Below are 26562 nucleotides of genomic sequence, written 5' to 3'. Positions count from 1 at the left end.
AAACCTGGTTTTCAGTTAAATACCAAAGTAATATTGCTTGAAAAATTGTAGAAATAACTATGAGGATTTGCCTAAGGGTTTTGAGGGCTCTCTTGATTTGACATTTTCAATGTACATGTATAGCAAAAGAAAACAACAAATAATGTTATTTTTCAGCTTTTTGTTGAAATTTTAACAAAATTTAATATGAACTTGTGTGGGTTTTGAAATTTTAACAAAATTGAATATGAACTTGTGTGGGTAAGGTAACAAATTGTGTGTTTAATCAAACCACTTCGAAATCCCAATTGCTTTTACCTTCACTTTCACTGCCCCTCTCAAAGCAAATATGGTATACCAAATATTACACCTTTTGTCATTATGATTCCATAGGAAAGGATTGTTTGGTAATTGTGTCATATAAGTTTATTTAAAATATGTGACCCACAGGGTGTGGTCAGATTCGACTTCTGCGTCATGTTTTATGTCCCCCAGTCTATACTGGGGGATATATTGTTTTTGCCCTGTCTGTTTGTTGATTTGCGTCAAACTTTAAAATAGGCCATAACTTGCAATATTGAAGATTGCAACTTGATATTTGGCATGCATGTGTATCTCATAGAGCTGCACATTTTCAGTGGTGAATGGTCATGGTACTTCAAGGTCAAAGGTCAAATATATGGGGGGGGGGCACAAACACATCTTGTTTCAGAGATTTATATTTGTAGTTAAAAGTCTATAGTAACAATAATGATGTAACAGAAATTTAGTTTTAATGTTGTACGTTAAAAAGTGTAAAACTTCTGCAAAAGTGGGGTTTATGGACAGATTCATAGACAGACGGAAAGACGATTATGGTGATTCCAGTGTACCCCACTTACTTTGTACTATAGATGTACAGAAAAAAGCAAAATACCCATTGAAGAGGTAGGATAATTGCAAAAATATATTCTAGAAATAGTAACAAAATATTTATCACAGACATGAAATATTGACAAAATATAAGGTGATGAATTCATAAATAATATAAAGTAAAAAACGTAAAAGATCTATGAATTATCAGAAAGTTTTCAACATTTAATTTGTTTCTAAAATTATAATTTTGTGAAGGATTTTATTTATGTTGGATAGCTAACAAATGCAGGTTCTAGCATAATTGTCAGCATAACACAAGTATGTATATTAATGTATAGAAAAAGCGTGGAACATATTTGTGAATGTAAATCTAAATGTTAAAAATCATACGATGAAAATCTAAAAGAAAACATACAGTCACAGAATGATATAGGAGCAGACAATTAAGTTGTAATTAATGTATAAGGAAACATAATAATGGTAAGTAGTTGTGACTATGCAAAAACTACAAAAGCGCAGTATTGTTAAAAAAATGGATATAAATACGCAATAGTTGCAATATTGTATTGTGTTATTTGGAACACAACAAAGGTGCATCTTGTAAATTTGTGTAGAAAAACATTATATGTGCAGTATTGTAAATAAATATTGAATTAACAAAATACATGCAATAAGAGAAATGCATAATCAGGTGAGGAAAATGGATGTATGTACTCGTTCCAAACATTATTTTTAACAAAGGAATAAATGTATAACTTGAATGAAAACGGTTTCCAATGACAAACGTATGACGTATGATATGCGTAAAGAAACCATAAATGATGCCCACATGCATTCATCATGGAATGGTTTTATAACATGTCATACAACAAATTAAAATAATGATTATTAAAAAAAAAAAACACGTAATTCCTATGAATATAATGTTCAATTTCTTTGAGTATTTCTCAAGTCTGTTGTTGAATGATCATTTTCAACTTGTCACGAAATCTTTGATTTATTGAAACCACAGGGAAAAGTCTCGATTTTTTAAATTTATATACTAACAAGGGATACAACTAGCCACAAATTCAGTCGACACTGGTTTGCAACAATTATTTTTCTGAATTTCACCCGTGAAAAAACATTAAGACATAAGATTGCGTGCGATTTCCGATGGTGTTTGATGAAAAAAATTGAATTATTTCGCAGGCGTATAACATTATCTTACCATTAACTATGATTTCGTCTTGTTTTAAAACATATTGTTTTCTCTTTTATTTTGCACAGCTACAATCACCATTGTTGGAAAAAGCGCCACCGAACGATATTGCTCCTCGGCTTTACGTATGACAACTACATACAAGCCGGGTATAGGAGATCATTGTAAACAACAAACTATGGCAGACTTTTACTGAAGTTGATGGTAAATTACTAAAAATATATAGATTAAATCAATAAGTCATGAATAACACGCGCACGATATGTTCCCAAGGTTGCTTCTTTGTAAGTTCATACGGTATTATAAATGATACAAAATAGCCGCCTATCGATGTTTTACAGGGGTATTACTTGTTTACCTTGTGTATCAAACCCGTGTCGATTTTGATAGCTTTTGCCTTTTTCGCAAAATGTCAGTCTTTTTATGAAAGAAAAACAATCAAATAATACGTTACAGTTCGTATTTTTTCGGTAATTGAGCTAACATTAACAAAGAAAATAAATCGTTTTTGTTATTTTAATTGCTTTCATTGGAAAGTTGAAAAAACTAGTTGTATCCCTTGTAAGCAAATAAAGTATATAGTAAAAAAATCGAGACTTCCCTGTGATTGAAACCATACAGCCCAGACTGATTAAATAATCGTTGTAAATGCACTATGGTCAAGATGAATACATGAAATGTACACTAACGTACTTGATTAAATGTCTCATAACGTTATGTTTGTTCATACCTCAGCGGTAAGTTAACCAACTCTCACATGTCCTGGGTTAGCTTCTTTATCAGTACTAAGTGCACATACGTATTGCTGTTAATGCCAACTACACTACTTGCATAAGAGATAGGTGGAAAACTGCCGATGAAAGGATTTCATTAAATGTCTTATAGAATTACTAAACAAATATACGAAGAAGCAAAAAAACAATTAAACAAGACATACATATCAAATAACAGAAAGTGTACCCTTGGGGCATCCGGGATATTGGGATACCCTAATATCAATAGTATTATGGTGACGTTTTAGAGAAGTCATTTACAAAATATTGGGACACATACAGAAGACATACACAAAACAAACAGTAAATCACATGAGGTGCTGTAAATTTAAAAATATTACCCTAACACAGGGAAAAGTCTCTTTCAGACAAGCTAGAATTGCACAACATTTATTAAGAAGTAAAACATAGGCTTTATCGGTGCATTTTTTTCATTTTCATTTTCCATCTGCAAGTTGGATAAGTTGGATAACTGCCACCTTTGTTTTCTTTTCATAAAAACTTTTACAGACAGCAAAAATTGTTCTTTATGCTATACACAATTATGCGATCAAAAGATAGCCTCATACATATCGAACACACAACCCCTTGCAGGAAAATGGGTAGCTTTGTGTTAAAATCGTTCTACCAGTTCTATCAAAAAGTTATACCAAAATGTACTCCTATAAATATGAGGTCCATATGCATCGAAGTAGATTAAGTCTAAATTTTTGGACTAACCAAAATGATGTTTGTACATTTAGAGTACTTTATTACAAGAAAAAATGACAATGCGTCATTTACATATTAAATTATTTTCAATGAGTAAAATTGGTATCGGCATGTGCAGTCATCGTTCATTGTATTAAATAATTATAAATATTATAATAAAATACAATTAATAAAACAAATGCACCATAGTAACTTAATGGAACTTGTAATGAATGAACCCAAAGCACAGTCCATATTCCCCAGGTGTGAAGTAAATCGGACAATACTGTGTGCTACTGCAAGACACAAATCAGAGTATCGAACATGCTTTACTTTTGTTGCCATCTTTAGATTCTCGCTGTTCTGTACTCTGACGGTTATTGTTTGGTTTGAGAGATTTCAGAACACTTTCCCGAACATGCAGGCCTTTCCTTGTGGACCGCAGAAACGTTTTCTGGAACAGATCCTTGTCTCTTGTTTTGCCGTCCACTATTTGCAGCAACATTATACGCCCATCTTCGCAGCCGATGAATACGATTCCATTTGATGTGACTGCTAAGTTCATCACCAAGCTATGAGTCGCCACTTTGCCAATTATCTCTCGCGTTTCAATGCTACCCATCTTTACTAAGCCCGCTGATGGATCCACCCACAATGCCGTTTTCTCGTCGCAAGTGAGTTTAGGTTTTGGATTGCTTGGTTTCCTCTCACATTTTGGGTCAAACTGAAAACATTTTTTCCCGATCTTCAGGTCATAAACATTTCTGTGCTTGTCAATGCCATAGTTTCCTAGATGGCCAACAAACAACTCGCTTTCTGGACATTCCCGGCAAGTTGCCACGCAAGAGCCAGATTCTATATTTAGAACAGCCAACTCCCATGATTCAACACCATTTTCGTCAGTGTGTATTCTATGCCCCATGAAACAGTCACTTCCTGGTGTGATCATCTGCACAAATTGTGGATGCATTTGTGGATACGTCTGTACTTCTTTACCTGTGGCAACCTCGTACGATTTGGTGTAAATTTTCACGCCTTGCAACGTCCGCTCCTCAACTCCTACTAGCAGATATTTGTCTTCTGCTGCAAAGAATATTTGGAGCATGTGATACTGGGCAAGGTTAACAGTTATTCCTCTTTCTTTCCCAGATGGCAACGTGTACAATGTGACCAGGATTTCCTTGTTGTCGTCTTGTGTCAGTAGCGCCATGTTTTCTGACCGAGTCCCGAGCACACAGCCTTTTAAATGTAAGCTTGATACTGGAAATGATTTCACAAGCTCCCCACTGAAAGTGTCCCATACTTTTATACATTCAGTTGAGGTATATTCTCGAAGTACTGCATATTTTCCATCTGCAGTAATATGGGGGCACATGGCCTCGTATTGATCAGAAATTTCGCAGCGTTTCCGACCCTCGAGAATATCAAACACGGCAAACTCTGCTGCATTGACACTCCTCGCCACAGCAGTGGTGCCTGTTCGATTGACGCACATATAACGCGCGGAATTTTTCAACGACAATGGTTTATAACTGTGAACATTCTTTTTTAACGCATTAATGCTCCATGCTGTTATCAGGTTATTTCCATTAAAAGTTGTGATAATCTGTTCACCATTTTTAGTCATTTCTAAATTCGCAATTCTGCTCTGGGTTGCGTCAATAGAACTTATGATCTTTCCAGATTTCAAATCCCACACAATTATATATTTATCGAACCCAGCTAAAATATTTGCCATATCAGGTGAAATGACTGCATCAAACCCAAGTACGTTATAAGGAGGTCGGTATATACTCGGAACTATGATTTCTCGCAGGTTCTTCATCGACTTCAAATCAAACAACAAAAACCCTTCAAGTGAGACAAGCATGCAAAGATTTCTGTTAAATATCACCCTTTGAATTTTGTTGTTGTTCATGCTTGAGGCATCAATTTTGCCTTTAATTTGTCCCAGTTTCGCTGTCTTTTCCAGGCAAACTAGCGGGAAATGACTTGTGTTTTCGATAACAATGCAGCCTACTGTACCCTCCTCATTAATAAATAATGCTCTAGGTATACCCTTACAAGACACTTGTGTCAAAAAGTTAAACGTTTCCGCATCAAAAATGGTAAACATATTTGTCTGCTTGGGATGCATCACCAGCAAAGTGTCGTCTGCTGCAAAGCTTGTAAAATCTGGTTGACCTTCAAATTCATGCAGAAGCTTTCCAGTCTTGCAATCAAAGGCGTCTGCAGCTTGTTTCAAAATATTCACCAGCAAAATCTTGTCAGACAGACAGAACTTCATGTCGTCAAAGAACACAATGCTGGGATACGATTTTTCCAACTGCAATTTCTGTTCAATTTCTCCATTATTAATGTTAACAATAAAGATGGGATTTCCTTTGGACTGGTGGGTGGTCCCAACTATGATGACGTCCTGTTTTGGAGGCTTGACCATGACATTCAAAGATGGATGCTCAGCTTCCATCAAAATAACCGTAGTCTCAAGTTCGCCCATATCGACATCCCAGATAAGTAAACAGTTATCCTCAGTAAGCGTCGCAAAGTGTGACGAATCGTTTGAGATTGGAGACAATTTTGGATTGACTGGTACCCGGCCATTTTCTATGCTGTACAGCTCTGACTCGCTGGGAATGGTGTAACAAGGAACGTAGGGAACCAGTCTACAATCCTCTGCAGACGCAGTCAAGGAATCTTCCAGAAGTTTGGTTTCGTGCGATTCAGATTTCAGCTGCAGCAGAGCAAGCAGACGACCGGCGATCTCCATTGCAATTGTTTCCGGAAAGTATTTCAAAGTTGATTTTGCTGCCTTCAGTGCTTTATGCATGACACCGTCTTTTTCACCAAACAGCGTGTAATCCAGCAGGACCTCGTGAAAGGAAACGGCTTTCAGTTTGGTCTTAATCCACTTCAGTTTGAATAAGCAATGGCTGCGAAGCTCGTTCCTTCTGTTCGCTTTGTACAGATGATACGGGAGCTTGCTAAGTTTCCGTTTGTTGTATCGACGCTGATCACCATCTTCATTGAAGATCAAGGGCTGCGCTGAAATTTTCCGGTCTGCTTCACTCTCGGAAGAAGTGACTCCAACACGCTTCATTTGTTCTGGTGTGTAGGTAAATGGCTTCTTTACTCCGTACCATTTACCCAGATAATAATCTGCCATCAGGGAATGGATTTCGATGTTGTATGCTTTATCTGAGAGGTATCTGTTCCGAGCGGTTTCGAAGAACTGGCGATGATACCAAAAAAAGGATCTCACTTCGTCGACCTCTTTGTCAACCAGATACTGGGAGATATCATGGCGTATGCGTACCCAAAGCAACGGTGGAATTCTACGCAACGGTGGCACATGTATTTGAAACACATCTGTGAGAGCAGAGTCATCTAAGGAGAGCAAATCTTCAAGCTCTGTTTCACTGATTCCTGATCCTGAAGCGGTAACATATGACAAAGCTCGCTTAACCAGCGTCACGCCATGTTTCTTTTCTAACTGAGAAAACAATGTTTCGATACTTTGCTGAACCGTGTATCGCAGTTGACAAGTTTCCAAAGGGGTATATGATTTCCAAAACAGAACCTGATCATACGCGAGTTTAACAAACAAAGGCAAACTACATTTTTCAAACGCTGAGTCAACCATTTTAAACTGTTCATCCGTGAGTGTCCTATTCTCGAGTTTCAGCCAAGCTTTCAACACTTGACCACTTAGTGTTGGGGTAAACACTGGTACCTCGATGAAATGCTTTGCTGAAAACATAAGCTTTAACGTACCGATCAGATCAGACGCTTCTGTGTACGTAGAGACGATGAACCGTACATTGGGCGGCAGTTTCCTTGGTAACCAGTTGAGCTTGTAAGCATGATGTTCCCTGGAAAGCTGATCCAGTGAGTCAAGAAGAATCAAAAGGGGTTTTGAGGAACTCGCATAAGACAACACCTTCACAAAGTGGTCTTTTAAGTCGTCAAAATCTTCTGGCACCTGGGACAAAAAAGAAATAAAATGTGGTGTTTTTTCTATTTTATTATTTGGTGTTATATAATAACATGCAATTCGTAGAAGTAAACAAAATCGGTTTTAATTGTTCAAAATACTTAGCTTTGTATACTTTTTGGTGAGACGTAATAACTTCATATAGTTGACAACATTTTCAAATTACACAGGCCACCTTGTTTCTGTTTTTTTAATCTTTGATTCAATAACATAGTTAAAATTTATTAACAAAATTTTTGACTCGACAACAAAGTAATGTTTTTTACACATAAAGGTCTAAACTTTAATCAAGACAGTAAATATGATTGCATCAGTTGATATATTCCTTGCCTTAACGTATCCTGTACATAACAAGGTGCCTTTTGATTTTAAATTAATGTTAAAGACGAGCGTGCCGATATTAATTTCATAAGCATCCAATTTTTAATCATTCAAAATATTTATTTCTTGGTATTTCTATCTAACAGCATTTGCCTTAATTTTAAAACAACACAAGTTTATGGTTTAACATTTTATGTCACTAAGCGACACTATTTGTGATGGTTACAAAATCGAAAGATTCTCATAAAATTTGTATTGTAAAAAGCAGACAAAATGTAATTTGGAGGCAGTTAGAGTCAAGGTTCGGCTAGATTCTATGATCGGATTCATTTTCATAAAAGTCCGGAACCCTGCAGGTGTCTCGTGTGTTAGATTATCAGACTATAATATGTTATTAATTTGCAAGTTACCGAATGTATATTGTGAATAGTTCGTGGACCTAAAAAACATCGTGTTAAATGGCAGAATTAAAATAAAAGAACAGTTCTTCGAGTTATGTGCGTCATTATTCCACTAAACTGCGTAATACAAAGATGACATTTTTTTATTAAGCAGAGTAGTCGAACATCAAGACAAATCATTTGGGGAAATTCAGCAGGGGGCATATCATCATGAAAAGCGGTAGAATGTAAAAATAAAGTAACGGTTTGTGTCTGAGCTTATGGAGAAAACAACCTTACCACTTTAATTTGCAAATAAAATTCTGTTTAATTTTGATACAAAAAGAGCAACAAATAAAAATGGTTGCTATGGCTACCACACCTGCTGTTTGTCCTTGTCGTAGCAGATGGTGATCTGCTCACACAGACTCCGCAGCAGACGCCACAGGTTGCTGCTGTTAGGCGATGTCCCGAGAAATCTAACGGCCACAACGGCGTTCTTCAGCAAACCCGGTGCCTGAAATATACAAATCCATTGGTTGTAAGTAATTAATAACGTGTCGGTCAGAAAGTATGCACTTAATACTGGTGTAAAAACTATTTTTGGTTCAGGTGTTTGTTCTTTTATCATTGGAAGCTTCAGGTGTTTGTATTTTTGTATTATAAAAAATAGAAATATAGGATCTGGCACGAGTTGTCATATCATACCATATTTTATTAAACGAGTTCAGGAATTTTGTTAGTAAGCGAGCCTTTGGCGAGCTTACTACAGAATTTCCTGGACAAGTTTAATAAAATATGGTATGATATGACAACGAGTGTCAGATCTTTTTTATCATATGCTTTTAAATGAGCAAATTAAATAAATATTGACGCAAACATAATAATACATCCCGAATGTTGTTAACATTTCGTGACGTCATTTGAGGTTGCAACGTCATTTCAGCAAAATAACAAAATGCGATTGGTCAATAAACGAAAACTAGGCCAATGAAAACGCTTACAAATGTTGTATTACACATGTGTAATATAAAAAAATATGTAATGGTTGTATTACATGGGAAACTGGGTTAAGCATGTGATAAAGAACTGTATTAATATTGTTGACTGATGCGCACTGAAAATTAAGCTCCTTACATCTATTTGCAAATTTTGCAATCAGTGAGCCATATAGAAAATCTTTCTTCATTTAAACGAAACAGATTTGGTTATGAATATGATTATTATCAACATTTGAAATTTTATTTAAATGCATACATATTAAACAAAAAATACACATATTCCAAAGTCATTTACAAGTTTTGCGATCTGTGCCATAATAGACGTCTTTCCGCATCCGGACTGCCCGTACAGAGCCAGTATCTTGTTTTCGGAGCCCTGAATGTATGAAGCCACATCCTTCAGTATCTCTTCGCGTCCATGAAACATCCGACATCGATCATTGGCCATATTCAAGTGCTGTAGTAACTGGAGAGGACAAACCATCGTAACGAATTGATTTTGAACAAATCGTTTCATGCTCTACATCCTACAGAATATGCTTTGATTGCTTGAAGGCGAGATCTGCAAATATTTTTTGAAGTTTTTCGACAAGAAAATGTTATTTATCTTTTTTTTTGGTTTTGAACATACTATGACATAATAAATTAACCTGCTCAAAATTTGAGAATATCTTCTATTTACATTAACAAGAAGTTCAGGATTTGGCCCAAGGTCAATTTGTAAATTAATTTATGTACACGATTTCCAAATATACTGTTAATCCACGGACTTAAAAGTTATTTCTTGTTTACCCCCTTTTTTATTTGAAAAATTTCAAATACCAAACTCTTCCTGATTAATTTGAGCTGTTCACCGTGTATATGACCTACATCCGTCTGGCATTTCGTGGGTATATATACGTTTTAACATTCTGTACTAGTTTAGTCAGTACATATAAGACAGCCTGAGACATCAGATTAATTTTATTGTTTCTGTGGAGCCGTTAGGGTCCCGTATGTATCTTGTTCTTAAGTATATTTTATGGACTTGGAAAGCGTCTTGTTAAAGAGCGAAATACGTTTCAATAAACGGTGTTTCGAGTTGTGTACGTTATCATTTCATCGCATTACGCTACACATCCTTGTTCAGCAGTGATCAAAATTGACAAACCCACAAGCCCTGCATTTGTAAATGTTGAACTGAATAAAAATGTATCTTTTAAAATGGTGTGTCTGTAACCAACAATGGCATTCATAATATAAAACAAATGAGTGTGACCATGACCACTATAAGCAATCATTTCATGAAAATGTCCTCTTATAAAGTGAACATGTTATGTTATTTTAAATGTGTTACCTCAATATTTGTACAGTCTTTTTCAATTTTCAATCTGTATCATGCCCATGGGCATGCATTGAGAAATTACCTATGAAATTTGATATTTGAGGAATAGAAACGTGCCTTGCGTGCAACATGTCGCCATCCAATGATGAATATGTCCGGCTAATACACTTAAATTGTCCGAAAAACGAAGAATTTACGGTTCAGTGAAGCTGTAACATGTCAAAATGTGCCCTAAGCCATACCTTGACCTAAGTAGCTACGGAAAAATGTCTTAAAGATTTTATTACCATCTGCATATGAATATTTGTAAACATTATTTTTATAACTGATGGAGAATAAAGAAGTTTTAGTCCATATCAAGCTTGGTAATGCACACAAAATTAATTGTGAAACATTAGTTTTATGTTGACCTTTTAGCTGGTAAGATGTATCATACCGTCTCCTTATGCTGGGCATTTGTGATTAGTTAAGTAAACAATGATTTTATTAATGAAAAAGTTACAATCAGGACAAGCTGTTTTATGCCTACATTTGACCCCTACATGTAAGTGTGACCTTGCCCTTTGATTTAGGAGACAGGTTTTAAACGCAAGATTGGGTCGCGTCATTGAGAACATTTGTGATAGCCCTTTGATTAAGGAGACAGGTTTTAAATGCAAGATTGCGTCGCGTCATTGAGAACATGTGATAGCCCTTTGATTTAGGAGACAGGTTTTAAACGCAAGATTGGGTCGCTTCATTGAGAACATTTGTGATAGCCCTTTGATTTAGGAGACAGGTTTTAAACGCAAGATTGGGTCGCGTCATTGAGATTTTTTTTGTGATAGCCCTTTGATTTAGGAGACAGGTTTTAAATGCAAGATTCGATCGCGTCATTGAGAACATTTGTGATATCCCTTTGATTTAGGAGACAGGTTTTAAACGCAAGATTGGGTTGCGTCATTGAGATTTTTTTTGTGATAGCCCTTTGATTTAGGAGACATGTTTTAAACGCAAGATTGGATCGCTTCATTGAGAACATTTGTGATAGCCCTTTGATTTAGGAGACAGGTTTTAAATGCAAGATTGGGTCGCGTCATTGAGATTTTTTTTGTGATAGCCCTTTGATTTAGGAGACAGGTTTTAAATGCAAGATTCGATCGCGTCATTGAGAACATTTGTGATAGCCCTTTGATTTAGGAGACAGGTTTTAAACGCAAGATTGGGTCGCGTCATTGAGAACATTTGTGATATGTAATTTTAAGTTGCAGTCCAAACAGACTGGCAGATTCGACAATAAACCAAACCTCGATATAAAGCCCGTCCATGTTAAGACTTCTTTCCTTTCGCACGGCAGATTCGATCTTGACGACCATGCTGTTGTAGAAAGAGTCTTTGAAATTATCCAGGTACTGTTGGTGGTCTTCGCGATTTATGCCTTCATGTTCGCTCCATTTAACCGAGTATCTGCAAGTGAAACATATCTGTATTGTATTGCAAATATTTTTAAAGGGAATTTTAAGCAATTAGTTTATTTGGATATCCTCATGTGACACGCCAAACCTATTTAATTCCAACATTTGCTTAATTATAATCCAGAACACTGACACTGGTCTTGGAAGTGCAAAAACGGAGCCTTTTTACTCTAACGGGATGACGTTTTTTGTTGTTGTTTGTTTTGCTTAAGGATTCATTTTCTTTCATGTCTAAAGCAAGCATCACACCTTTATGGCCATAATGTTCGTTTCTGACAACTAGATCAACAAGACAACTAGATCAACAATTTAACAAGAAAACTTGCTTCTAGGATTATATACCCTACAAAAGTGTGTAACCACCAATTTTCATGAATGTTTCATATAAGCACCGCTTATCAGTCTTACCCGAATACCAGAAACATGACTAGGAGATCATTTTGAAACAACATAAAGAAAAGCATCGAAATCAAACAGATATATATTAAAAAAAAATTGGAAAACAAACATTTCAATCTGCTATTATTGAATTAGCAAAACGTTTTCCACATAAGGTTTGAAAAAAGTGTCTATACTGGCATTTGCATTGTTTTGTCCCCCAGTCTATACTGGGGGACATATTGTTTGTGCCCTGTCTGTTTGTTGGTTTGTTGGTTTGTTTGCGTCAAACATTACCATTGTCCATAACTTTTGCAATATTGAAGATAGCAACTAGATATTTAGCACGCATGTGTATCTCATGGAGCTGCACATTTTGAGTGGTGAAAGGTGAAGGTCATCCTTCAAGGTCAAAGGTCAAATATATGGGGGGACATAGTGTTTCACAAACACATCTTGTTTAAATTTACAAAGAAAGAAAAGGCCACATTTTACACTGACCTTGTAATATTGAAGTTATTTAACTTGCGCACTATTTTCTCATCTCTCAATCTACTCAGAATGTTCTGAGCCTCCATGTCCAGAGATTTCGGATTTTCTGTCATGACGTCGATGAAGCGCCAAGCTTTGCTATGATCCAGATGAGAGGTTATGTCATCGATGATGCGTACAAAACACAGGCAATGATCCGCCGCGCTGTCTGGTAACTTAAGGATACCGTTGAAAATTTCCGCCTCGGTGACTTAAATAATTTTAAAACATATGTATTCCCTTAAAAATAGGATAACTCTTTAGTTGGTACGAATAGCATACTATGAAACCATTATCATTTGTCGGATACTATTTTTGTGGATTGTGTAGCTGGAACAAACCTGGAAATTAAGCTTCCAATTAATAACAGATCCCCTTCAAAGAGGATGTATCATGAGTTAATTAATGTAATATCCAATATATTTACGTGTGACATTTTATTATTTGTAATCAGCTTACACACCAAAACGAAGCCCGAGTCAGTGCACAGTTTACTTGATTGACATCTTACAAATACAATTTAGCTTCCTATGCAGAATAACACTACATATTCAATCCATGTGTACTGCAACTTGTGACAGACAAAATACCATGACACAACATGCATTCTTGAAGATGTTTTATTACATTAATTTGGAATCCGCAAATTTAAGTGCCAACGAGACTGCCATTAATCATGATGAAGATAACAAAAGTGATCATAACAATGATTATGATAACAATTCCTGACGATTATAACAATTGTGCTAATGATTATGATAACAATGCATGATGATGAAAACAAAAATGATCATAACAAAGATTATGAAAACAATTCATGATTATGAACAATGATGATAATAACCATGAGTGTGATAACAAGTTATGACAATGATAACAATCATCATCATAATTACACTTCAACTCCAATATATCACGGTCCGTTATATCGCGTCGTCCAATATATCGCGAATCGGCTATGGCTCCCAAAAATCTGATGAGCATAATCCTTAAATAAAATGTTTTTATCTGAGAATTTGATGCATTAAAATCCGTTTCAAGCAAGTATTTTTCCCTTTTTTTTCACCAACTTTAATCCAATAGTCATAATCCAGTTTTGACCAGATTGTTTGCTTACATTGTACATCACATTAACACCTGTGTACTGCGATAAACAAAAGACCAATTTGTCAAACATGACAGGTCATTTCGGGTGTTACAATTCTCTATTGAATTTGCTTTGAACTGCCGAAACGCACCAGTGCACACATGAAGGTGTACACAATTATAACAGTAAATGTCACAAGTCAATACTGACCTATCTCAACAATCTGTGTGCGTTAGATACAGTATAATACAATATAGATCAGTTAGTCACAATGCTCTACTATTAAACCCCATGCTGTGCATGCTTTTCATGAGAAATGAATGACGTCATTTTGTACATGGGTCTAATTTGTGCATGCTTTCTTGAACAATAAAACTCGGCAATGTTTTTCGGATTACAAATTTAATTATACGCATTTGAAAATCCTCACATGGAATAATGTTTTGTGTTATACCAATTAATGACATATGGATATAACACAAACTTGAATAAGGTTGGTAAATAGCGTGTTTCGAGATTGCATAATGATGCTAATGTATACATATACATGCATACATAAACTGACAATTTATATCGCACGCCGGATATATCACGGTCGCGATCTTTGGACCCCTTCAACCGCGATATATTGGAGTTGCAGTGTATAATTAAGATAACAATCCAAGATGATAACAATTATTATTACAACAATGACAATGATAATAGTGAAATTAGTGATGATCATACCAAATATTATGATAATCATGCATGATGATGATAACGATGATTATTATAACAATGATGATCATAACAATAACGATCAAAACAATGACGACGATAATAATGATGACAAGGACAAAAATTATTAAAAAATAAAACAAGAGCACCGCCTTGCGGGTGCAGACCGCTCATCTATTTTCTTTTTAAAGGTGAAGGGACTCTCAATTTCAATCGCTAAGGAGGGAGGGGTGGAGTGAAGAGGGGTGTATAGTGTGGGGTGTGGACATTTATTACATTATCTTCAAAAATGCGAAAACAAAATGCAAAAAAATAATTTTTTTGGGGGTGGGGGGATTTCTTGGGTGCGATGGTTGGACGGTATTTCAAAAATAAAATAATAAAAATAAATATTTGTGTTTTTTAACGGTTTCAAAAAAAAATAATTTTGGGGGTGGGGTGGGGTGGGGGGTATAGTGTGAGGGTGTGGTGGTCATTTGTGAGATGATCTTAAAATAAAAAAAAAATAAAAAAATTAGGGGGGGGGGATTCGGTGGGAGGGGGGAGGGCACGGGAGATTGTTTGGGTGGAGTCTATGGTGGTATGTCAGGTAAGAGTAGTTTTGTCAAAGTATCAATAAAATCTAATCATAAATAAAGAAGTTATGGCAAGTTTAGCAAAATTTAATAATTTGACCTTGAGAGTCAAGGTCATTCAAAGGTCAAGGTAAAATTCAAATTGCCAGGTAAAGTAATCTCATGATAGCATAAAAGTATTTGAAGTTTGAAAGCAATAGCCTTGATACTTTAGAAGTAAAGTGGATCGAAACACAAAATTTAACTATATATTCAAAGTTACTAAGTCAAAAAAGGGCCATAATTCTGTAAAAATGACAACCAGAGATATGCAACTTGTACTTTTACTGTACCCTTATGATAGTTTGCGAGTGTTCCAAGTATGAAAGCAATATCTATGATGCTTTAGGGGTAAAGTGGACCAAAACACAAAACTTAACCAAATTTTCAATTTTCTAAGTATAAAGGGCCCATAATTCCGTCCAAATGCCAGTCAGAGTTACATAACTTTGCCTGCACAGTCCCCTTATGATAGTTAATAAGTGTTGCAAGTATGAAAGTAATAGCTTTGATACTGTAGGAATAAAGTGGACCTAAACACAAAACTTAACCAAAATTTTCAATTTACTAAGTATAAAAAGGGTACATAATTCTGTCAAAATGCACGCCAGAGTTATCTAACTTTGCCTGCCAAGTCCCCTCATGATAGTAAGTAAGTGTACCAAGTTTGAATGCAATAGCATTGATACTTTCTGAGAAAAGTGGACCTAAACGCAAAACTTAACCGGACGCCGACGCCGACGCCAAGGTGATGACAATAGCTCATAATTTTTTTTCAAAAAATAGATGAGCTAACAATGACAATAAAGTGTACATTTATAAAGACATTCATTAAATATATTACAATATTGGCAAGGTCAATGCCTACCTGACATGTAGTATTTATGCATTTCCTCCTCTGATAAGCGCTGTTTCTCGTAACATTTCTTGCTGGCAAATCTCAGACACTCTCGCAACTTTGCAAACACCTCATCCCACTCCTTCAGGGCATCATCATTGTTCTAAAATGTTAGATTGTAGTGTGCAAATTAGCTTATCTAATTAAATCATGCATGAAACTCATGAAAAACATCATTCCGATGCAGCTTATCTGTATTCTATTGAAGGAGTCGAATTATGCCTGGATGTGACGATGTGCATATCCAAACTGTATCATAATGAACTGAGAAACTACTCTATGCTCTAAATGTATTTGTACTACACATTGTTTGTTATAAAGATACCAAAATTTGTTGTTTTGATATACAAAATTATGTTGCATTTTTTAGTTTATAAAGCCTTTTGATGATACAAACATGCTTTCTGTGCAGACAACTGTAAATGTAAACATAATATATATCTTACTACCAAGAAAAACAGAAAGAAAAGATAACATAAGGCCAACTCATCCTATTTCTTTGTGGCTTTAAATTTTTCTATAAATAGTATGTTTGTTTGTTTGTGTTTTATGAATAAACATGTTATATACTCAATGGAAATGGCGACAATTCATAGTTTCATTTGTGCTTGCATGATTGAAAAAAATTTGATTTTTTTTTCGGCTGACAAATAATATTAGTATCACATTATTTCAGTAAAGTCATGACAGTCAGCAATCGACTCATACATTCCTGAATAAGATGTCACGCTCAAGGAAAACAGGGCTTTATGCATGTGCATTATTTAAAGGAAATCTGTCCTAAACAAAAATTCAGTAAGACAACACTTTACGCACATGCATAAATCTCGGTTTTCCCTGTGTGTGACACAACTGTTGTCTAGCTTACTGCACAGGCTAATCAGGGACGACACTTTACACATAGACTGAATTTTTGTTTAGGACAGACTCCCTTTAAATGAAAAATTCCATAAAAGCGGAATGTTGTGTCCCTGATTTGCCTGTGCAGACTGCTCAGGATAACTTTAGGCACTTGCATTAAGCCTCGTTTCCTAGCATATCAAATATTTTCAAGAGTGCTTGATGTAGGTCGTTATCCAAAAGTGAAATGCCAGCGTGCCATACCTTGTCCCTGTAGCCTGGTATCAAGGAGCTGATTGGCTGTAGCACGTACACTGGGGGTACCTGATTGTCGTCTCTTCTGTACCAGCACTCTACCAGGGATGAGTCCACGTCACTCTCCTAGCATGGTAAGACAGTAACTTATTTATTATTTTTGTCGCATTTTGTATGTTTGTTAGGACCTGTTATGTGAGTATGTGTGTGTGCGTGTGTGTGTTAGTCGTTTTGTTGTTTTCAAATTAATGGAATAATTGTGGGTTAAGCAGTTTTGTCTGTTTTGTTTGCGTTGTCAGATTCTTTTTTTACAGTGTTCAACAGTATTTCAATCATATCACGACAGTCAGTTTACCAACTCCCTCGGATAGATGGTTTACGACAGCTAAGTGCATACACTTATGCAAGTAACTGACACCTTCCCTACTTGAATCAGAGTTAGCGGTGGAATGGCTGTAGAAAATATTTCATGACCAATTACCACAATAATTATGTGGTTGCCATTGAGACAAATTGGCAACCGTTGGATTTGTAGCCACGACAAACAAACTGAACTAGCTGGTCCTTGTTGTCCTGTATGTCAAGGGTTGGGAGTGAAACTATTGCAACTCCTTTACAGTTCTTTAAAAGATACAATAGTTCAGCTGTCAAACCTTGCTCTATTGTTTGGTATTGAATAGGCAATTGGTCACTAACCTTAAATTACAGACTTAGAGATGGTAACACAATTTCCTCTCTTGATAATGTTTCTGGGGCTTTATTATTCCTATATTTTACACAAATGAAATACTAGGCAATTGTATAATACAGGCCATTAATTTGAGTCATATTGCTAGGCATAAAACATGAATCACATGCAGAGGCTCAGAGTTAAATGCCCTGTTTTATTATAAACGTTACAACAAATTAAAGTAACAGATGAGTTTTCAGCTCACAACTTACAGATGAACATGATCTTCTTCCTTAAGTAAAGGGCATGTGAAAGAATAAAAGACAATGAATACAACTAATTGAACAGAAGATGGAGCTTTAAAAATATAATATATTACACAAATGTATCATTAGTAACAAAAATGTACATTCTTAAATAAGACTGTTTCCAGATTAACCAAGCCTTACTAAATATAAAACCTTGCTAAATATAAAGCCTTGTTGAATATGAAGCCTTGCTAAATATAAAGCTTTGCTTAACATAAAGCTTTGCTAAATATAAAGACTTGCTAAATATAAAGCCTTGCTAACTATGAATCATTGCTAAATATGAAGCCTTGCTAAATATAAAGACTGGCAAAATATATAGACGTGCTAAATATGAAGCTTGGCTAAATATAAAGCTTTGTTAACTATGAAGCATTGCAAAATATAAAGCCTTGCTATATATAAAGTGCTGCTAAACATGAAGCCTGGGTAAATATAAAGCCTTGGTAAATAAAAAAAGCAATGCAAAAAAAAAATCTTCAGAAATACAAACCCTCCCCAATACAAAGGCTTCCTAAATACAAAAGCCTTGCTCACTACAAAGCCTTGTTAGATAAAAGCCTTGCAATGCAAATTAATACCGCATAAAATAATGCCTTGGTAAATACAAAACCTTTGTAAATATTAAGCCTTAAGAAATACCAAGCTTCAAAAAAAATACAAAGCCTAGCTAAACACAAGGCCTTGCTAAATACAAAGCCTAGCTAAATACAAAGCCTAGCTAAATACATGGCCTTGCTAAATACAAAGCTTAGCTAAATACAAGCCCTTGCTAAAAACAAAGCCTTCCCAAATAAAAAACCTAAAGAAATACAAAGCTAAAGAAATTCAAGGCTTTGCTAAAAACAAAGCCTTGCTAAACACAAAGCCTAAACAAATACAAAGCCTAAAGAAATTCAAGACCTTGCTAAAAACAAAGCCTTGCTAAATACCGGTACAAATCCTTAAGAAATGCAAAGCCTCACTAAATACAAAGCCATAAGAATTACAAGGCTTTAAGAAATACAAAGACTTGTTAAATGAATGCATGTATAGCCAACACTATTTGTTCTATAAACACGGTTTTACCTTCAAGCATGAGGTTAGCAACTCAAACTCTGTTGCTGAAATGGTTGTCTGAAGTGGGCGAAAGCCGTGCTTCTGGTTCAGGAATGTCTGGAACAGGAATGTTTATTTATGAGCCACGCTCTGAGACAACCAGTCTAAATGCATGAGCGTAAAGCATTGCCCCAGTTAAGCCTGTACAGTCCTGTTTTTTTCGCACTGTCTTTAACAGTATTTCAAATCTGGGCGGGCAGTGAAATTATATCACACAATTCCAGGGTAAGCTGGTTCAAATACTTATACCAGTAGCTGACAACTGGCTGCTTAAGTCATAGGTAAAGTAAGAACTGTTGCAAAAATAACTTCATGACCAAACTAAACTCAAGCACTCTTACAAACAAGCAAGCCGGCTACATCAAGACTGTTACTGCAGGCGTATGATCCGTGGTGAGGGAAAACAGGATTTCGTGCATGTGCGTAAAATGTCGTCCAACACTTTTCACTTTTATGGAAGTTTTCGTAAATGAAAGTCTCATCTATCAAAAGCCAGACTAGGTTGAAGTGACGTCCCTGATTAGCCTGTGAAGACTGCACAGGCTTTTTTGAGATGTCACCTAATGCGCACATGCATTAAGCCCAATCTTTATAGAAAGCAGTTCATATTACAACAGAATGCGTCCTGAATACAACTGTACTACAACCATTGAGCAACCCTATCACTCACCACAAAGTTTGGACCCGTGGAGAGTTTCTGACAGTTCTTGATTTCATCCAGGCACAGCTGTGTAGCCTGATGATCGTCAGACGCCTCCACTGGGACACCCCAGCGCATGTCCACCAGCTGTGGAATGATACATGTTATCATAAAAAACATATTCTGTAATTTATTTATACTCCTTGGCATAAAATTACTTTTTTTGTTTTTTTATTACTATTTTGTTGACATTTTTTGGTTTTCGATTAAAAAAATAAATGCTTAAACATTTCAGTCGATCATTTTTCGATGTGTTTGTAATACTTGTCCACAATTAATGATGGTGGAAAGAGGGAGTCACTAACAGGTTTTAATTTGCCATTTGCAAAATTTGACAAAGGCTAATCATTGACTAATCTGTCTAAAAAAATTCTAGTTTGCATAAGATTATATTCATAAAACCCTATACAACAGCAAAAATGACCAAAAAAAATCCATAGCAAGATAAATTTGGCTAAAAAAAATGAGCTGGGGAAACTTACTTAAAGTTAGAGGTTATACTAACCAGCCCTTTTTATTTCATGAAAATTAATTTGTCCATTGTTATAAAGTGATAGTAAACAGATAAGCATGACGGAATGATGAAACCACAAATAATAATGATTTAATAGTATTATACCTAACATAAATTTAATCTGATTTAAAGAGACTTTTTCACTTTTTTTTACATACACTTTTTTTATTTTTTTTATTTTGTTAATTTTATTTAAAATCACATTTATATTAGCCAGAATTTTAATTTTACTTGTTTTCATAGGAAAAAAATTCTGACTTAAATCTCTGACTTTATTATTGCAATTTTTGCAACTTGCAAACAAGTCCCATCTTGTTAACCACTGGGGGCTGACGAGGTCAAAGCGTAGTCCGTTTCGCTACGACGTCGGGTATATGTTTTACTACGAAAACATTGTGTAAATACACTACTTAATCAGGCGAGTTTCATCTTTTCTGGTGTTTATGGATTAGAGAACGGATCATCCAGTAATGTTAGGCACTTATTTTCAATAACAAACTAATAACAAATGCGCGTAGTTGCAACCTTTAAGTTTATTTTGAGCTAAAATCGAAATATTTTGATTTGAAGCAATGCATAAGGTGGTTATTCTGTTAAAATTACCAATTACGGTAACTTAAATTAAATAAAACTACATGTTACTTTGATTCAGTGTACATTACACATTTTAAAGTACAAAACAGGTTACGAACATGTGTTTTAATTATTCAAATGCTTTGTTTCAAAGGTAATTACAAGTCGCTTTATGTATAGGTTTCGCACAGAGTATGTATTGGTTGCGCAACGAAGTACAAATATAATGTATAGTTGCTCAACGAAGTCTCTGTATCCATTTCAGGACATATCACATGCAGTTTGCAGTTACTGCAGACTGCCATTGCCCAGTGCAAAAGATGCCGTGCTTCACTGTGCGCATGAACATCAAAACGAAAAGGTTGATCCCGGTGAAAGCCGGCAGAGCCCCGGTATACCGTCACTACGCCGGCACTCACCGGGGCTATACGGGCATCAGACCCCGACAGAGCTGCGGCAACGCCCCGGTTTAACCAGGGACAACCGGGGCTCCACCGGGAAAGTATTCAAATGTTCAATACCTCTGGAATGAACCAGGAGTGACCGAGAAGGACCGGCAATGACCGGCTTGGCACGGGAAACAACCGGGACTTCACCGGGAACAACCGGGACTTCACCGGGAACAACCGGGACGGCACCGTCAGAGATCCGGTTTACTTATGCAACGTAGCTATAAAGGGACTCTGCCGGCATTCACCGGGGCTCTACCGGGGCGTTGCCGAAGCTCTGCCGGGCTGTGTATGGGCCCCGGTGGAGCTCAGGTGCCGTCTCGGTTGTTCCCGGTACAGTCCCGGTTGTTCCCGGTGCCACGCCGGTCGTTACCGGTCCTACCCGGTGACTTCCGCTTCATCCCGGAGGTATTAAACATTGTAATACTTTCCCGGTGGAGCCCCGGTTGTCCCCGGTCGTCCACGGGTCATCCCGGTGGAGCACCGGTTAATCCCGGTAGGGCCCCGGTTCATCCCGGTAGATGCCTGATCACGCACTGGGGCTCCGCCGGCATCATATTGAGACTGGGCCTTAACCGCATTGTAACACGAGGTAAATTTACCGGCCGTCATGTACGCAGTAAACAATAACCTGTGACAGAAACCCACTGCCACACCTTTACAACGATATATTGATTATGCAATTTCGGATTTATGCCATTGGGGTCCTACTTTCCACACCTTACGGCTGTTACAGGTGTGGATTTTACAGGTAAAATCATGTATACGAACATGAAATTCATCTCAAAATTAGTTGACGATAACGGATTTTCAAGAAAATCGCTTTGATATATACAATGTAAAAATCAAAATCCGTATGAGATAAATAATGATCAAAGTTGGGACATGGGATTTACTTTGACATAAGCAGAGTTTCGAGATAAGCGACTTGGGGATAACGAGAATCGAATGTTTTTTGATAAAAAGTACCGTATGCTGAAAACCTATCGTCGGTCTCTATCAAAATGAACGTATAAGGGATTGTCACAAGGTGAAGATGCGTCTTTTTTATTGAGACCGACGACATTAGGTTCTCGACTCTCAACTGTCATCTTATATATGGATTTTCGATTTTAATCGTTTCCTTTGGCCTAGGCGTGAATTTAATTATATCATAAAGTGCATTACCATGTCGACTGTGCGCTTCGGATCATGTTGTGCCGTTGTTAGTACCTCTTCCTCAAAGAAAACATCCAGCCACTCCATGACTCCGTATTAAAAAAAACTTTTCTTTATTTTGCCTTTGAGAGATAACCAATACGTCTTCTGTGAGAAACGCATACACGCTAAAGCGTTGTCGTAGCGAGGCATATACGTATACTGTCAGAGACATGATCATGCCTAATAATAATATTTAGACTTTATTCCTGATAACTGGGTCACCCTACACATTTCTAAACACACCAGTGGCTTAACGATACATAGACCAATATGGAAATTGTAAAATTGTGTCACTTAAACACAGTTGTAAACCTTAATTGCATTTTTTTAAAGTGAAACATTACGTCGGTTTTATAAATCAGCGGTATATTTCATGTTTAACCGCATAAACCAGACACATCTTGGATTATAATTTGATGTAACAGCCCTATGAAATGTCATTGTGCTTAAATTCAGAGTTTTGTTATTAGAAAAGCATAATCTTACTTGTTTAAACACAATTTTCGACTAATCCGTTCTCGATGTCATGTGTATTTAAACAATGTTTTCGTAGTAAAACATATACCCGACGTCGTAGCGAAACGGACTACGCTTTGACCTCGTCAGCACCCAGTGTTAACAAGACATGTAACTATAATTGTGTAATAGGATAAGTACCTGAAAGTCCATGCCATATTTTTCCTTGCAGACAGTCTTCAATCTGGGGTAGACATCTTCCAAGAGCACATTCCTCTCCTCCCGAGTGTCTGTTTAGGAATACATAAAGCAAAACAAGCATTATTGTTGATAACAGAAGCTTAAGCTAAGCAGCTATTATTTGAACTTGAACTGTGTTTTTCAATGACAATACTGCAGATGTTTTCAAAAACAGATTACAGATAATTGTTGTTTTTATATGGCTGAATCAAAAAAGAAAAAGGTCCATGTCTTTTCAATCATATATGGGGTTTCTATAAACTGCATATCTAATGAGGTCCCTGATGTAAATAGGCATGCTCAAGTTGTGAATGAGAGTCTATATTATATCTTTTATTCTCATCAAGTGCTTTCAAACTTTTGAAATTGATTGCATTTCTTCCCAACAAAAGGTTTCAAGCAAAATACATGTCAGTAACTTTCATTAAAACTGATGAAAGTACAAAAATTGCATCATTACCTGTGGACTTGGGCATTAAGTACAAATTATTTATTATAATATCCTAATCCCTTTATAAGAATCAGTGTAAAAGTAGAAACTATTGTATCTGCTATAAAAATGTGAAGCAGGTACAATAGTTTCACACTTACATCTCACTATCATTACCTGTAAATGTTCACGATCATTACCTGTAAATGTTGACTATCATTACCTGTAAATGTTGAGCTGATAAATATTCTAACGAGGCGAGAATTGAGGGTGGGGAGGTTGTCCAGGCGCCCATGCAATATTGACAGATACTGGGAGTCATCCATCCTTAACACACTCCTAGAAAAACACGAGTGATGAGAAGAATTTCTGAACATTCTGATGAAAAATAAAGGCATATAAAAAATATGAATAAGGAAAGACTAAAGATATAAAAATTAAATCACCCTGATTCATGGTGGTTAACTCAATTAACACATCAACATTTTAAGAGATTTGAGAGGGTTTGGTTTTCGAAGAACTGCCTATTTGGTGATATACAGTAATTCATGACTTTTATGTACCACAACAAATTTTCGTCTCTCTTTTTGTAAACTACTTAAAAAAATTCAGGTCTTAACATATCGCTGTGTTAAATTGAGCTCCTTTATTGGGAGGCCTCCTGTATTGAAATACTCACCAAAGATAACAAGAAATATTCAAGTCCCCACTTATGACATTTACTTGATATATAGAAGTTAAATAAACCAACTTATTGAATCAATCCTTTTGAAGTCTTTGCCGATTCAAAGCTCAGCTAAAATCATTGAATTGCATGACAAAAAGCTGTTTGTTTGTACAAACCTGAATAAAACCTGAATGACACTAATTTTGTGTTACAAATTTGTTATCCTTTATGCTAAATTTGATCATTTTCTCTTACAGAACTATAAACTAAGTCTATATACAATCATATTCAGAAATTAAATTTTTAACTATCTGAAATTTATTGAATTAAGATACACATATAAATGATTTCTGCATCCAGTGTACACAATTTAATTGGAAAAACTTTGGGCAACCTATAAAACCTATTTTGTTGGAATGTCTGTAAAAACAGAGATGAAATAACTTAGTTTGGTCTTTTATAATTCAGTTCAGCCTGTGGTAGAGATGAACATGTTCTTGAGACATTAAAATCAAATCGTAATTGGAAATAATTATGTTAGTATTTAGGGTTTAATATTTGTCCGAATTATGCGATAACTCCGAAAAAGCATCAATTCAAGTAAAATTAATGCTGGAAGAAATAAACAAGTCAGTTGAAGGAACAAAATATCGCTATACTAAAAGAGCTATCAGAATCAAACAAAAATACATGGAAACCTGTATTATGACTTTAATTTCTTCATTTCATTCTTTAATAAACAAGATTTGTTTACATGTCTCCATGCATTCTGTTGTTGTTGTTGTTCACAGGCACACGGCCGCAGTAATCTCCCCTGGTAAACGTCTATCACCGGTATACGCATCTGTATAAAGTCTCTCAGGTAGGTTTTTAATTAATATGATTATATGTGCTACCTAATTTGCGGGCAAACGCTTAAAAATGTCTTTTTATGTCCCCCACTATAGTAGTGGGGGACATATTGTTTTTGCCCTGTCTGTTGGTTGGTCTGTTGGTTGGTTGGTTGGTCTGTTGGTTTGCGCCAACTTTAACATTTTGCAATAACTTTTGCTATATTGAATATAGCAACTTGATATTTGGCATGCATGTGTATCTCATGGAGCTGCACATTTTGAGTGGTGAAAGGTCAATGTCAATGTCATCCTTCAAAGTCAGAGGTCAAATATATGTGGCCAAAATCACTCATTTTATGAATACTTTTGCAATATTGAAGATAGCAACTTGATATTTGGCATGCATGTGTACCTCATGGAGCTGCACATTTTGAGTGGTGAAAGGTCAAGGTCAAGGTCATCCTTCAAGGTCAGAGGTCAAATATATGTGGCCCAAATCGTTTATATTATGAATACTTTTGCAATATTGAAGATAGCAACTTGATATTTGGCATGCATGTGTAACTTATGGAGCTGCACATTTTGAGTGGTGAAAGGTCAAGGTCAAGGTCATCCTTCAAGGTCAGAGATCAAATATATGTGGCCCAAATCACTTATTTTATGAATACTTTTGCAATATTAAAGATAGCAACTTGATATTTGGCATGCATGTGTATCTCATGGAGCTGCACATTCTGAGTGGTGAAAGGTCAAGGTCAATGCCATCCTTCTAGGTCAAATATATGGGTCAACTGCTCATGTTATGTAACTTCTGCAATATTGAAGCTAGCAATTTTATATTTGACATGCATGGGTATCTCATGGAGCTGCACATTTTGAGTGGTGAAGGGTCAAGGACAAGGTCATCCTTCAAGGTCAAACATCATATAGGGGGACATTGTGTTTCACAAACACATCTTGTTTAGTTTGCATATTGATTAGAAATAAAAGCCAGCGCATTTTAATGGAACAACACATTTAAACGTAACCCAGCAACCAAAAAAGTAATTCGTTTTTAGACGAATGAACCAAAAACATTTTGTAAGGTTTAGGCAATAGATAGTACACACTAGTCTTGTTTTCAACAACTATT

At 36.0% G+C, this 26562-nt stretch overlaps 1 protein-coding gene across 1 annotated transcript; it reads right to left on the bottom strand.

The window, feature by feature from the left end:
* Positions 1-682: 682 nt before the first annotated feature.
* Positions 683-25383, bottom strand: LOC127847408 (NACHT and WD repeat domain-containing protein 2-like). The gene is made up of 12 exons (XM_052379280.1): positions 25296-25383; positions 24154-24269; positions 23462-23550; positions 20039-20155; positions 19339-19425; positions 17302-17418; positions 16168-16300; positions 12852-13092; positions 11805-11964; positions 9490-9660; positions 8576-8710; positions 683-7480 (listed from the first exon to the last, which is right to left on the bottom strand). The coding sequence occupies exons 2-12, from the start codon at positions 24254-24256 to the stop codon at positions 3809-3811; spliced, it is 5025 nt and encodes a 1674-aa protein (XP_052235240.1). The 5' UTR covers positions 24257-24269; positions 25296-25383; the 3' UTR covers positions 683-3808.
* Positions 25384-26562: the final 1179 nt, after the last annotated feature.

Source organism: Dreissena polymorpha, chromosome 10 (genome assembly GCF_020536995.1).
Source record: "Dreissena polymorpha isolate Duluth1 chromosome 10, UMN_Dpol_1.0, whole genome shotgun sequence".
NCBI classification, from domain to species: Eukaryota; Metazoa; Mollusca; class Bivalvia; order Myida; family Dreissenidae; genus Dreissena; species Dreissena polymorpha.
The sequence above is the reverse complement of the archived record's forward strand: the minus strand, read 5'-3'. Positions and strand labels throughout refer to the sequence as shown.

Bases quoted from the DNA above. Each gene is read 5' to 3' on its own strand.
- LOC127847408 (XM_052379280.1), bottom strand. From the start codon at position 24,256: ATGGATGACTCCCAGTATCTGTCAATATTGCATGGGCGCCTGGACAAC. The intron at 16,301-17,301 runs GTATGGCACGCT...CTAACATTTTAG, and splicing joins TACCAGGCTACAGGGACAAG to AACAATGATGATGCCCTGAA. The intron at 7,481-8,575 runs GTGTGGTAGCCA...TTTTTGTCCCAG, and splicing joins ACGACAAGGACAAACAGCAG to GTGCCAGAAGATTTTGACGA.